Here is a 14,804-nt window from a genome sequence, read left to right on the forward strand (position 1 = left end):
GTAACTAAAATAAACTTTTGTCATCCTGGAACTTTTTCCTCTAAAGTTCTGGCCAGATCTCAAATAAATACAATTAGGTTTTTAAAGAACCTTATATGTTACTTCAATGGTAATCTTTTTTTTTTAAACAAAATAAAATTACCTTTTTTCATTTTTTCACTGATTTACGTTGAATAGATAAAACTTTTGATGACATGATGTATCAATGATAAGAATTATTGAATAAGTTGTTTTGGAACGTCAATATTTTAAGATTTAAAATATATTGGGGATGGGGGGTGCTTCAAGATGGTGGAGTAAGATGTGGAGGAGATCACCTTCCTCCCCACAAATACATCAGAAATACATCTACATGTGGAACAACTCCTAGAGAACACCTACTGAAAACTGGCAGAAGACCTCAGGCTTCCAAAAAGGCAAGAAACTCCCCACGTACCTGGCCGTGAGACTGACAGGGTCTTGGTGCTCCGGCCGGGTGTCAGGCCTGAGCCTCTGATGTGGGAGTGCCAAGTTCAGCACACTGGTCCACCAGAGACGTCCCGGCCCTGTGTAATATCAATCGGTGAGACCTCTCCCGGAGATCTCCATCTCAACGTTAAGACCCACCTCCTCTCAACGACCAGCAAGCTCCAGAGCTGGACACCCCATGCCAAACAACTAGCAAGACAGGAACACAACACAATCCATTAGCAGAGAGGCTGCCTAAAATCATACTATGTTCACAGACACCCCAGAAAACACCACCAGACCTGGACCAGCCCACCACAAAGACAAGATTCAGCTTCATCCACCAGACACAGGCACTAGTCCCCTCCACCAGGAAGCCTACACAACCCACTGAACCAACTTTAGCCACTGGGGACAGACACCAAAAACAACGAGAACTACGAACCTGCAGCCTGCAAAAAGGAGACCGCAAACGCAGTAAGATAAGCAAAATGAGCAGACAGAAAAACACATACCAGATGAAGGAGCAAGGTAAAAACCCACCAGACCTAACAAATGAAGAAGAAATAGGCACTCTACCTGAAAAAGAATTCAAATCATGATAGTAAAGATGATCCAAAATCTTGGAAATAGAATAGAGAAAATGCAAGAAACATTTAACAAGGACCTAGAAGAACTAAAGAGGAAACAAGCAACAATGAACAACCCAATAAATGAAATTTAAAATACTCTAGAAGGGATCAATAGAAGAATAACTCAGGCAGAAGAACGGATAAGTGACCTGGAAGATAAAATAGTGGAAATAACTACTGCAGAGCAGAATAAAGAAAAAAGAATGAAAAGAGCTGAGGACAGTCTCAGAGACCTCTAGGACAACATTAAATGCACCAACATTCGAATTACAGGTGTCCCAGAAGAAGAAGAGAAAAAGAAAGGGACTGAGAAAATATTTGAAGAGATTATAGTGGAAAACTTCCCTAATATGGGAAAGGAAATAGTTAATCAAGTCCAGGAAGCACAGAGAGTCCCATAGAGGATAAATCCAAGCAGAAACACACCAAGACACATATTAATCAAACTATCAAAAATTAAATACAAAGAAAACATTAAAAGCAGCAAGGGAAAAACAACAAATAACACAGAAGGGAATCCCCATAAGGTTAACAGCTGATCTTTTAGCAGAAACTCTGCAAGCCAGAAGGGACTGGCAGGACATATTTAAAGTGATGAAGGAGAAAAACCTAAAACCAAGATTACTCTACCCAGCATGGATCTCATTCATATTTGATGGAGAAATTAAAACCTTTACAGAAAAGCAAAAGCTGAGAGAGTTCAGCACCACCAAACCAGCTTTACAACAAATGCTAAAGGAACTTCTCTAGGCAAGAAACACAAGAGAAGGAAAAGACCTATAATAACAAACCCAAAACAATTAAGAAAATGGGAATAGGAACATACATATCGATAATTACCTTAAATGCAAATGGATTAAATGCTTCCACCAAAAGACACACACTGGCCTAATGGATACAAAAACAAGACCCATATATATGCTTTCTATAAGAGATCCAATTCAGACCCAGGGACACATACAGACTAAAAGTGAGGGCATGGAAAAAGGTATTCCATGCAAATGGAAATCAAAAGAAAGCTGGAGTAGCAATTCCCATATCAGACAACATAGACTTTAAAATAAAGACTATTATAAGAGATAAAGAAGGACACTACATAATGATCAAGGGATCGATCCAAGAAGAAGATATAACAATTATAAATATTAATGCACCCAACATAGGAGCACCTGAATACATAAGGCAAATACTAAGAGCCATAAAAGGGGAAATCGACAGGAACACACTCATAGTAGGGGACTTTAACACCCCACTTTCACCAATGGACAGATCATCCAAAATGAAAATAAATAAGGAAACACAAGCTTTAAATGATACAATAAACAAGATGGACTTAATTGATATATATAGGACATTCCATCCAAAAACAACAGAATACACATTTTTCTCAAGTGCTCATGGAACATTCTCCAGGATAGATCATATCTTTGGTCACAAATCAAGCCTTGGTAAATTTAAGAAAACTGAAATCGTATCAAGTATTTTTTCTGACCACAACGCTATGAGACTACATATCAATTACAGGAAAAGATCTGTAAAAATTACAAACACATGGAGGCTAAACAATACACTACTTAATAACGAAGTGATCACTAAAAAAATCAAAGAGGATATCTAAAAATACCTAGAAACAAATGACAATGGAGACACGATGACCCAAAACCTATGGGATGCAGGAAAAGCAGTTTTAAGAGGGAAGTTTATAGCAATACAATCCTACCTTATGAAGCAGGAAAAATCTCAAATAAACAACCTAAGCTTGCACATAAAGCAATTAGAGAAAGAAGAACAAAAAAACCCAAAGTTAGCAGAAGGAAAAAAATCATAAAGATCAGATCAGAAATAAATGAAAAAGAAATGAAGGAAATGATAGCTAAGATCAATAAAACTAAAAGCTGGTTCTTTGAGAACATAAGCAAAATTGATATACCATTAGCAAGACTCATCAAGAAAAAAAGGGAGAAGACTCAAATCAATAGAATCAGAAATGAAAAAGAAGTTACAGCTGACACTGCAGAAATACAAAGGATCATGAGAGATTACTACAAGCAACTATATGCCAATAAAATGGACAACCTGGAAGAAATGGACAAATTCATAGAAAAGCACAGCCTTCCAAGACTGAACCAGGAAGAAATACAAAATATAAACAGACCAATCACAAGCAGTGAAATTGAAACTGGGATTAGAAATCTTCCAACAAACAAAAGCCCAGGACTAGATGGCTTCAGAGGCGAATTCTATCAAACATTTAGAGAAGAGCTAACACCTATCCTTCTCAAACTCTTCCAAAATATAGCAGAGGGAGGAACACTCCCAAACTCATTCTACGAGGCCACCATCACCCTGAAACCAAACCAGACAAAGAGCAGAAAAAAAGAAAACTACGGGCCAATATCACTGATGAACATAGATGCAAAAATCCTCAACAAAATACTGGCAAACAAAATCCAACAGCACATTAAAAGGATCATACACCATGATCAAGTGGGGTTTCTTCCAGGAATGCAAGGATTCTTCAGTATACGCAAATCAATCAATGTAATAAACCATATTAACCAATTGAAGGAGAAACCATCTCAATAGATGCAGAGAAAGCTTTCGACAAAATTCAACACCCATTTATGATAAAAACCCTGCAGAAAGTAGGCATAGAGGGAACTTTCCTCAACATAATAAAGGCCATATATGACAAACCCAGAGCCAATATCGTCCTCAATGGTGAAAAACTGAAACCATTTCCACTAAGATCAGGAACAAGACGAGGTTGCCCACTCTTTCCACTATTATTCAACGTAGTTTTGGAAGTTCTAGCCACAGCAATCAGAGAAGAAAAAGAAATAAAAGGAATCCAAATCGGAAAAGAAGAAGTAAAGCTGTCACTGTTTGCAGATGACATGATACTATACATAGAGAATCCTAACGATGCCACCAGAAAACTACTAGAGCTAATCAATGCATTTGGTAAAGTAGCAGGATCCAAAATTAATGTACAGAAATCTCTGGCATTCCTACACACTAATGATGAAAAATCTGAAAGTGAAATCAAGAAAACACTCCCATTTACCATTGCAACAAAAAGAATAAAATATCTAGGAATAAACCTACCTAAGGAGACAAAAGACCTGTATGCAGAAAATTATAAGACACTGATGAAAGAAATTAAAGATGATACAAATAGATGGAGAGACATATCATGTCCTTGAATTGGAAGAATCAACATTGTGAAAATGACTCTACTACCCAAAGTAATCTACAGATTCAATGCAATCCCTATCAAACTACCACTGGCATTTTTCACAGAACTAGAACAAAAAATTTCACAATTTGTATGGAAACACAAAAGACCCCGAATAGCCAAAGCAATCCTGAGAACGAAAAATGGAGCTGGAGGAATCAGGCTCCCTGACTTCAGACTATACTGCAAAGCTAAAGTAATCAAGACACTATGGTACTGGCACAAAAACAGAAATATAGATCAATGGAACAGGACAGAAAGCCCAGAGATAAACCCACGCACATATGGTCACCTTATCTTTTATAAAGGAGGTAAGAATATAAAATGGAGAAAAGATAGCCTCTTCAATAAGTGGTGCTGGGAAAACTGGACAGATACAAATAAAAGTATGAGATTAGAACACTACCTAACACCATACACAAAAATAAGCTCAAAATGGTTTCCCTGGTGGCGCAGTGGTTGAGAGTCCGCCTGCCGATGCAGGGAACACGGGTTCGTGCCCCGGTCCGGGAAGATCCCACATGCCGCGGAGTGGCTGCGCCCGTGAGCCATGGCCGCTGAGCCTGCGCGTCCGGAGCCATTGCTCCGCAGTGGGGGAGGCCACAACAGTGAGAAGCCCGCGTACCGCAAAAAAAAAAAAAAAAAAAGAAAAAAAGAAGCTCAAAATGGATTAAAGACCTAAATGTAAGGCCAGAAACTATCAAACTCTTAGAGGAAAACATAGGCAGAACACTCTATGACATCAATCACAGCAAGATCCTTTTTGACCCACCTTCTAGAGAAATGGAAATAAAAACAAAAATAAACAAATGGGACCTAATGAAACTTCAAAGCTTTTGCACAGCAAAGGAAACCATAAACAAGACCAAAAGACAACCCTCACAATGGGAGAAAATATTTGCAAATGAAGCAACTGACAAAGGATTAATCTCCAAAATTTACAACCAGCTCATGCAGCTAAGTAACAAAAAAGCAAACAACCCTATCCAAAAATGGGCAGAAGACCTAAATAGACACTTCTCCAAAGACGATATACATATTGCCAACAAACACATGAAAGAATGCTCAACATCATTAATCATTAGAGAAATGCAAATCAAAACTACAATGAGATATCATCTCACACCGGTCAGAATGGCCATCATCAAAAAATCTAGAAACAATACATGGTGGAGAGGGTGTGGAGAAAAGAGAACCCTCTTGCACTGTTGATGGGAATGTAAATTGATACAGCCACTGTGGAGAACAGTATGGAGGTTCCTTAAAAAACTAAAAATAGAACTACCATATGACCCAGCAATCCTACTACTGGGCACATACCCTGAGAAAACCATAATTCAAAAAGAGTCATGTACCAATATGTTCATTGCAGCTCTATTTACAATACCCAGGACATGGAAGCAACCTAAGTATCCATTAACAGATGAATGGATAAAGAAGATGTGGCACATATACACAATGGAATATTACTCAGCCGTAAAAAGAAATGAAATTGAGTTATTTGTAGTGACGTGGATGGACCTAGATTCTGTCATACAGAGTGAAGTAAGTCAGAAAGAGAAAAACAAATACCGTATGCTAACACATATATATGGAATCTAAGGAAAAAAAAAAAGTCATGAGGAACCTAGGGGAAGACGGGAATAAAGGCACAGACCTACTAGAGAACGGACTTGAGGATATGGGGACGGGGAACGGTAAGCTGTGACAAAGTGAGAGAGTGGCATGGACATATATACACTACCAAATGTAAAACAGATAGCTAATAAGAAGCAGCCGCATAGCACAGGGAGATCAGCTCTGTGGTTTGTGATGACCTAGAGGGGTGGGATAGGGAGGGTGGGAGGGAGGGAGACGCAAGAGGGAAGAGATATGGGATCATATGTATATGTATAAGTGATTCACTTTGTTATAAAGCAGAAACTAAGACACCATAAAGCATTATAAAATAGTATAAAGCAATTATAAAGCATAAAGGAGCATAAAGCAATTATACTCCAAAATAGATGTTAAAAAAAAACATGATTACCTCATTAGAAGTAGAAAAAGCCTTTGACAAAATTCTATATCCAATTATGATAAAAACTCTACAGAAAGTAGGCATAGAGTGAACTTACCTCAAGATAACAAAGGCTATACATGAAAAACCCACAGCAAACATCGTTCTCAATGGTGAAAAACTGAAACCATTTCCTCTACGATCAGGAACAGGACAAGGTTGCCCACTCTTTCCACTATTATTCAACATAGTTTTGGAACTTTCAGCCACAGCAACCAGAGAAGAAAAAGAAATAAAAGGAATCCAAATCAGAAAAGAAGAAGTAAAACTGTCACTGTTTGCTGATGACATGACACTATACATAGAAAATCCTAAAGATGCCACCAGAAAACTACTAGACCTAATCAATGAATTTGGGAAAGTAGCAGGATCCAAAATTAATGCACAGAAATCTTTTGCATTCCTATACACTAATGAAGAAAAATCTGAAAGTGAAATTAAGAACACACTCCCATTTACCACTGCAACAAAAAGAATAAAATATCTAGGAATAAACCTACCTAAGGAGACAAAAGACTGGTATGCAGAAAACTTTAAGACACTGATCAAAGAAATTAAAGACGATACAGATGGAGAGATATACCATGTTCTTGCATTGAAAGAATCAACATTGTGAAAATGACTATAAGACCCAAAGCAAGCTACAGCTTCAACGCAATCCCCATCAAACTACTCATAGCATTTTTCACAGAAAAAGAACAAAAAAATTTACAATTTGTATGGAAACACAGAAGACCCCGAATAGCCAAAGCAATCTTGAAAAAGAAAAACAAAGCTGGATGAATCAGGCTCCCTGACTTCAGACTATACTACAAAGCTACAGTAATCAAGACAATACGTTACTGGCATAAAAACAGAAATATAGGTCAATGGAACAGGATAGAAAGCCTAGAGATAAACCCATGCACATATGGTCACCTTATGTTTAATAACGGAGGCTAGAATATACAATGGAGAAAAGACAACCTCTTCAATAAGTGGTGCTGGGAAAAATGGAGAGATACATGTAAAAGAATGAAATTAAAACACACCCTAACACCATACACAAAAATAAACTGAAAATGGATAAAAGAACTAAATGTAAGGCCAGAAACTATCAAACTCTTGGAGGAAAACATAGGCAGAACACTCTATGACATAAATCACAGCAAGATTCTTTTTGACCCACCTCCTAGAGAAATGGAAATGAAAACAAACAAATGGAACCTAATGAAGCTTAAAAGCTTTTGTACAGCAAAGGAAACCTTGAACAAGATGAAAAGACAACCCTCAGAATGGGAGAAAGTATTTGCAAACGAAGCAACTAACAAAGGATTAATCTCCAAAATATACAAGCAGCTCATGCAGCTCAATATCAAGAAAACAAACAACCCTATCCAAAAATGGGCAGAAGACTTAAATAGACTTTTCTCCAAAGAACATATACAGATTGCCAACAAACACATAAAAGGATGGTCAATATCACTAATCATTAGAGAAATGCAAATTCAAACTACAATGAGGTATCACCTCACACCGGTCAGAATGGCCATCATCAAAAAGTCTAGAAACAATAAATGCTGGAGACGGTGTGGAGAAAAGGGAACCCTTCTGCACTGTTGCTGGGAATGTAAATTGATAAAGCCACTATGGAGAAACAGTATTGGAGGTTCCTTAAAAAACTAAAAATAGAACTACCATACGACCCCGCAATCCCACTACTGGGCATATACCCTGAGAAAACCATAATTCAAAAAGAGACATGTACCCCAATGTTCAGTGCAGCACTATTTACAATAGCGAGGACATGGAAGCAACCTAAGTGTCCATCGACAGATGAATGGATAAAGAAGATGTGGCATATATATATACAGTGGAATATTACTCAGCCAAAGAAATGAAATGAAATTGAGTTATTTGTAGTGAGATGGATGGACCTAGAGTCTGTCATACAGAGTGAAGTAAGTCAGAAAGAGAAAATCAAATACCGTATGGTAACACATATATATGGAGGCTCCAAAAAAAAAAAAAAGGTTCTGATGAACATAGGGGCAGGACAGGAATAAAGATGCAGACGTAGAGAATGGACTTGAGCACACGGGGAGGGGGAACTGTAAGATGGGATGAAGTGAGAGAGTTGCATTGACATATATACACTACCATATGTAAAACAGATAGCTAGTGGGAAGCAGTCGCGTAGCACAGGGAGATCAGCTCGGTGCTTTATGACCACATAGAGGTGTGGGATAGGGAGCGTGGGAGGGAGACGCAAGAGGGATAGCATATGGGAATATATATATACGTGTAGCTGATTAACTTCATTATACAGCAGAAACTAACACAACACTGTAAAGGAATTATACACCAATTAATATGTTAAAAAAAACATAAGCAGAATAAGCATCTCAATTGCAAACATGTAAATAAAACTTTAGAAAAAATAAAAATAAAGAAAATAAAAAAATAAAATATATTGGGGAATAAAATACATTAGGTTGAAATTTAAAAAAAATCTGAACGGCAAAATAAAAAAAATACGCTGGGGAATAAAATACATTACACAGAAATCAGAAATTTAAAAATTTAGTCAGACTAAATAATTTATTATCATGAAGGCTAATATAAAAACAGAAATTTCTTCTTTTCATATATTTTATATACCTGCAAACAGCAATGAGCTTATTAACACATTCATTTATTTTTGGCTGAAAGATAAATACCTTAAGATTTATATTCAGGAAAATTATATCTATTTCCATGTTCATCTATGCAAAAGATTATACTAAATTAGTACTTGAAAATTATTAAAAAGTGAGTATTTTCACTGTATATTCCAAAGAAAACAATTTTTTAAGGATTTAAATTAAATCACTGGCAACAAAAATTGATTTAAGTTATGAAGCATGAGATAACATTAAAAACATAGCTTATAATTAAGCAAAATTGTGATATACCTTTGGAGTCTTTCCATCTACATTTGGATGTATTTGTACTATTTCTTTGCCTTGCATTTGGCTGTCTTCTGTTTGGCTTTCTTTCTGGTCTCCTCTATCCTCTGTAGGACTTATTTTCTGGGATGTTTCTACAATAATTTTCCCCAAATTTTGTACGGTCTGTGCTTCAGAATCACTGATTTTGGGAAAAAGGGGGGATATAAAGCCCAAGAAGAAGAGTTGTTAAACGTACCTCTTTAAGTTCAAGACCAAATAATATTACAGCACAGTTTATATAGGTAGCTACAAGTTTAATTTGGGCATTTACTGATTCTCATTGTTAAGAGAGAAAATTACTCTAAATATATTGAGAGAAAATTGTTTAAATATATTTTACAAAATTATAAAATCTCATCAAGAAGTTAGATTATCTAATATCACATGCTTGCAGCATCACTTCTATAGTATTTCTCCAAGTGTTAACTCAGGAAGCACATGTTTCAACGCTTGCAGGGTTGGAACACTCACTACTTTCTGACCCAGGGCAGAAAGCTTTAATATTTCTAAAAGAAAGTTTTCTCCTAGTCTGGAACGAAATCTGAATCTCTGAGCCTTTCATGAATTGATCTAGTTCCATCTCTTATGGGTATTCATCATTCAATATAATACTTGTTAAGCACCAACTATGTACCAGGCACTTTTCTGGGCACAAGGGTAAAGTGGTGAGTGAAAAAAAAAATAGATTAAACTCCTTGCGCTCAGGTAGCTTTCAGCCCAGTGGGGTGGGGAGACAGGTGACAAAGAAGAGGACTAAATTTTATATATGTATATATAAAACACAGTATGTTAATAGTTTGTATTAAAGAAAAAAAATAAAGGGAAGAAGATTAGAAGTGCTGGTGTTGATGCTGAGCAGAAATTTAAGTTCAATCCCTTTTCCACATGGATGATCTAACTATTTGGATATAGTTATATGATGCTTGCAACATCTCTAAGGAAAACATCCCTAGCTTGTTCAAGTACTCCTAACATGAATGCTTTTGAGATGCTTTCCCTTCCTGGTCCCTCTTGAAAAGTACACCAGCTTATTTTGACGGAGCATTATGTCCAGAATTCAATTTCATACTTCGAGTGTACAATGAGAAGTATTTAGTAGTACTCCTGGTAGATGTAGACTAAATTTGTATAAGCTTTTCCAGCATGCATATTGTACTGAGACTCTTACAGGATTTAACAAAATATACTTTTACATTCACTATTACAAAGTGCCATATTTTCCCATTGCATAGTTGAACAATTGACATTTTATAGCCAAGTAAAGGACCCTGTAGTCTTCTGGATAACTATATCTTCCCAGTCTATTGAGATCTTTGGGGATTTTGATTCTATCTTGTAAACTATTTTCCAGCCCTTTCAGTGTCACGTTATCCACAGATTTGATAAACATGTTTTGCTGAAATTCTGTCTTTCTTCTTCTAGGTATTAACAACTCCTGATTATTACCTATCAGTGAATGGGCATTGATAAAGATAATTCATATATCGGGACCCCACAAAATGCAGCCTGCCCCAGCGGCCCGGCCTGTGTCAGAAACTGGAACCTAAGTCAGCTGCACTAACGGGAAATGCATCACTGTCAAGGAAAGCTAACATATACCAATCAGAATCCTCCAATTCAGCTTTAGCTAGTTTGCGAACTTTAGCTAGCTACCTTACCCTAGAAAATAGGACCCGCTAGCTTTACAAGAAAATCCCTGACCTCCTAGCCAATCATGCCCTGTTTCTGCTTTGCCTCTTATAATGCTCTATAAAACTCCCTTCTGCCCCAAAACCCTTGAAAGAGTGCTCCACAGCTTGTTAGGCACTGGACTCCCCTTATCCATGCATGTTTTCCCATGAATAGAGGTCTTCATGCTTGTTACTAAATCATATTATTTTTGTTCTTTGACATCATGCTCTTGTAATATTATTCAACTATGGGAAATAAATATTCATAAGGTAATAATTATATAATATTCTATATACAAATAAATAAAGGGCCAAGTTCTATTTTCCTCAGTATCCAAGTAAATTTCTTATATTTCAGACTATGAAAAGTTAAAAGAAATAGAATGTCCTGAAGTCCTGAGGCTCCATTGTGGGATTTCTAATTGCTTAAGAATTCTTTGCAGCTGAGTGATTCCTGAGACTGTTCTGTCAGGCAGGAAATGTAACAATTAATCCTCACAGTGTAAAACTGAGTTTCACTGCTAATAACTTAAATGACAATCCTATGTTTTAAGAGATATAGTGTGATACATCCCCCAAAATACGTGACCTTCTGCACATGCACCAAGAAGATGAAATTGAACTGAGTGTATTCCTTAACTTTCACATATTTATTCAGACATACATACACCAGTAAATATGTACCACTATATTATGAAGAGTGTGGTAGTACCAACTGGCTGAGATATAATTAGTAGATGAAACCAGAATTTCCTGGAAGACAAAGATAAACACTTAGTGGGTTTTGTTTTTGTTTTTTTTTTTTGCAGTACGCGGGCCTCTCACTGTTGTGGCCTCTCCTGTTACAGAGCACAGCCTCCGGACACGCAGGCTCAGCGGCCATGGCTCACGGGCCTAGCCGCTCCCCGGCATGTGGAGCCTTCCCGGACCGGGACACGAACCCGTGTCCCCTGCATCGGCAGGCGGACTCTCAACCACTGCACCACCAGGGAAGCCCTTAGTGGGTTTTAAGCTAAGTAGGATTTTATCTCTAACTGCTTTTGAGAACAGGGAAGAAAACCTTAGAAGAGGTAACAAAGAGACAGGAAAGCAGATTTGGTCTTTCTTCCTTACTTTCGTAAATTTGTTTTTGAGTTTCTCACCTGTCTAAAGACCAGAGGCATGACCACTGATCGTTTAAAACAGTGGTTCGCAAACTTGTCTGCATATTGGAATCAGCTGGAGAGCCTCAAAACATACTGAAGCTTGTATCTCACTCCAGAAGTTATGATTTAATTGTTCTGGGATGTGGCCTGAGCTTTGGAATTTTTATGAGATCCCCAGGTGATTCTAATATGCAAACAAGTTTGAGAATTGCATTTTAAAATGTTTCAGATCTATGTCTAAGAAAACTATCCAGAAACATCCCAAATCTAAAACAGATCATGACTGCAGATTTAAAAAAAAAAAAAAAACTTGGGAAAATAAAAGGAAATATGCGCCATCATAAACCAAGACAGAACTATGGAAAATTGTTCCATGTGTCTGTTAACAATTCTGGCCACATTAAACTTCCGTATTATCTAGGTATAAAAAGAGGTGTTCTATTATCCACTTGCCTTTGTGGTTTTACTGATGTGCTTCAATGTATGAATGTATAGCCAGGGGTAAGGGTAAGAAATATAGATTTTTAGTATTCCCCTGTTGTTATTCACTAGGGGTTAGATAACTTAAAACTAGGAATCTGTAGAGCTTTAACTTTAAAGAACTAATTTTTAACCTCCTTCAATTAAAGTTAGCACAATGACTTGCATAATACATACATGAAATAATTAGTGAAGATGGTTCTTAATTTAAAGGATGTTAAACAGCTTGTAGACATCTGGTAACAAGCTGAAATGGGTCATTCAAAATTTATCTAACTAAATTAAGGGGAAAAAATGTTTCTCCTCCCAGGTTGCCATGTCACAAGATAACTAAACCGACTTAGTAGGCTTGCCTGGGAATCCTTAGCTGTCAGTGGTGAATATGCAAAGGGCCAGCAAATTAAATCAACCTGCCAAACTGTCAATTTCAAGCCTCATGACTGCATGAAAATAGCATCACTGGAAGAAATCAAGCATTGCCTTCTTTTGGGTTTCCTGGCACCTATTCAAACACTCATGCAGTTGTGGCTAATTTTGCATGCAAATTTCAGTCAATAAGCTCAGAACAAGACCTCCCAAGATATTTCAAAGGATCTGACAGTATTTTTTCTGAATACCAAATCGACAGTAGTTGAAATTCAATCTCCACTTGCTGGTGCTTTACATATGCACAGTGTCCCCACCACTGAGCTAAGTTAATGAGAGCCTTACCTGCTTTCGCACACATCCTCCCAGTCGTCCTTGCTGAGGTTCTCAAACACATTGCTCATGACCTTGATGGAGTGATTGAGAACAGTGTGGTAACGACCCACGGCGCGCTTTTTCTTGGCCGCTTTAAATTTAACCTTGGTAGTGGTTGCCTTACAATCAGATTGTCTAGATCCAGATCTCACTTCCGTGGTGGCCATCTCAGATTTAGCTTTGTCTGCTGAACACTGTAATTTCTCTACTGAATTCATCAGCTCTTCATTTTCATTTCTCAACTCATTAGCTTCTGCCACTTGTCTCCTTAGGGAAGTGACTTCTATCTCCAGCTCACTGAGTTTTACTTGAAGTTCAGCTTTGTCTTTTTCTACATCTTTACTTCCCTTTTGCAGTTGTTCCACCTCTTTTTCTCTGGTCTTTGCATCTTCTTGCTGCTGTTTTACAAGGGATTTCAGGAAATCATTTTCTTTTATTAATTTTTTATTCCCTTCTTTTAATTTTCTTGACCTTTTCTCAAAAGATTTTAGCCGATTTTCCAATTCAATGACCTAAATAGAAAAGTTTAATTTATTCTTTTAAAAGTCCAAAACCGGAATGTACTGTATTTTTATTGTCATTTCTAACTTATGAAAATAAAATTTCATTTAGCACAAGGACAAAATAAATCTAAAGTACTTAATTTCTAAATAATTCTAAGGTGGTGTACATAAATACATTCTAAAATGCAATAATACATCTGTTGAATAAAGGACAGATGGTAAAAGAAGTTAAAATTCTATACAATGTGACACAGAACTAAGTATGCTAATAAGCTCTGCAGAGTTCTCTGAGACTGTAAGTGCTTTGGCTTTATAGTCTACTGTTGGGAAGGAAAAAAATTTCCTTCTACCCTTCTAGGTTCTTTCTAGTCTCAGAATGAAATTGATATAAGACAGATTAACAAGAGAAAAATATAAGAATATAAAAATATAATATAAGATATATAAATATATATTATATAAATATATAATATAAGACAGATTAACAAGAGAAAAACAAAAATTTAATATCACGTATACCTCCTGTATACTTGGGAGATACCCAGGAAAACTGAGTAACTCCCCGAAATGGCCTAAGCCATCACCTTAAATACCATTTTCATCTAAAGACTATGTAAGATTTTGGTGGGTGGGAGTCAGTTATAGGAGGTTCCCAGGAAAAGCACAGTAAACAAGGGTCTGGCTGTTAAGCAGATTTAGGTCCTTGCCTTCTCCACTGATTACACTTTTAGAGATTTGGTCATCTTCATCTTCCTGGTACAGCAAGGTATACCCTCTTACAAATGGAGATTTCCCTTATAAATGTAAATGTTTCTTACAAAGGGATAACTTCTACTCAGTTTTCAGAGCTTTTCCTATGTCTGTAGTTTCTTAAAAATAATCAGCCTAAAATAATCAATATGCCAAAGAGACATATTTTG

General features: G+C 36.8%; 1 protein-coding gene across 10 annotated transcripts in view; it reads right to left on the bottom strand.

The window, feature by feature from the left end:
- Window positions 1–14,804, bottom strand: part of CNTLN (centlein) — a 330,872-nt gene that overhangs the window by 93,376 nt on the left and 222,692 nt on the right. For all 10 annotated transcript variants that reach the window (XM_019934875.3, XM_033858062.2, XM_019934873.3 and 7 more), the window contains 2 exons: window positions 13,352–13,893; window positions 9,310–9,484 (listed from right to left, as the gene is read on the bottom strand). In XM_019934875.3, coding sequence (XP_019790434.1) covers window positions 9,310–9,484; window positions 13,352–13,893 — 717 coding nt within the window. The remainder of the gene's footprint in view (window positions 1–9,309; window positions 9,485–13,351; window positions 13,894–14,804) is intronic.

This window comes from Tursiops truncatus, chromosome 6 (assembly GCF_011762595.2).
Source record: "Tursiops truncatus isolate mTurTru1 chromosome 6, mTurTru1.mat.Y, whole genome shotgun sequence".
Taxonomy (NCBI): domain Eukaryota; kingdom Metazoa; phylum Chordata; class Mammalia; order Artiodactyla; family Delphinidae; genus Tursiops; species Tursiops truncatus.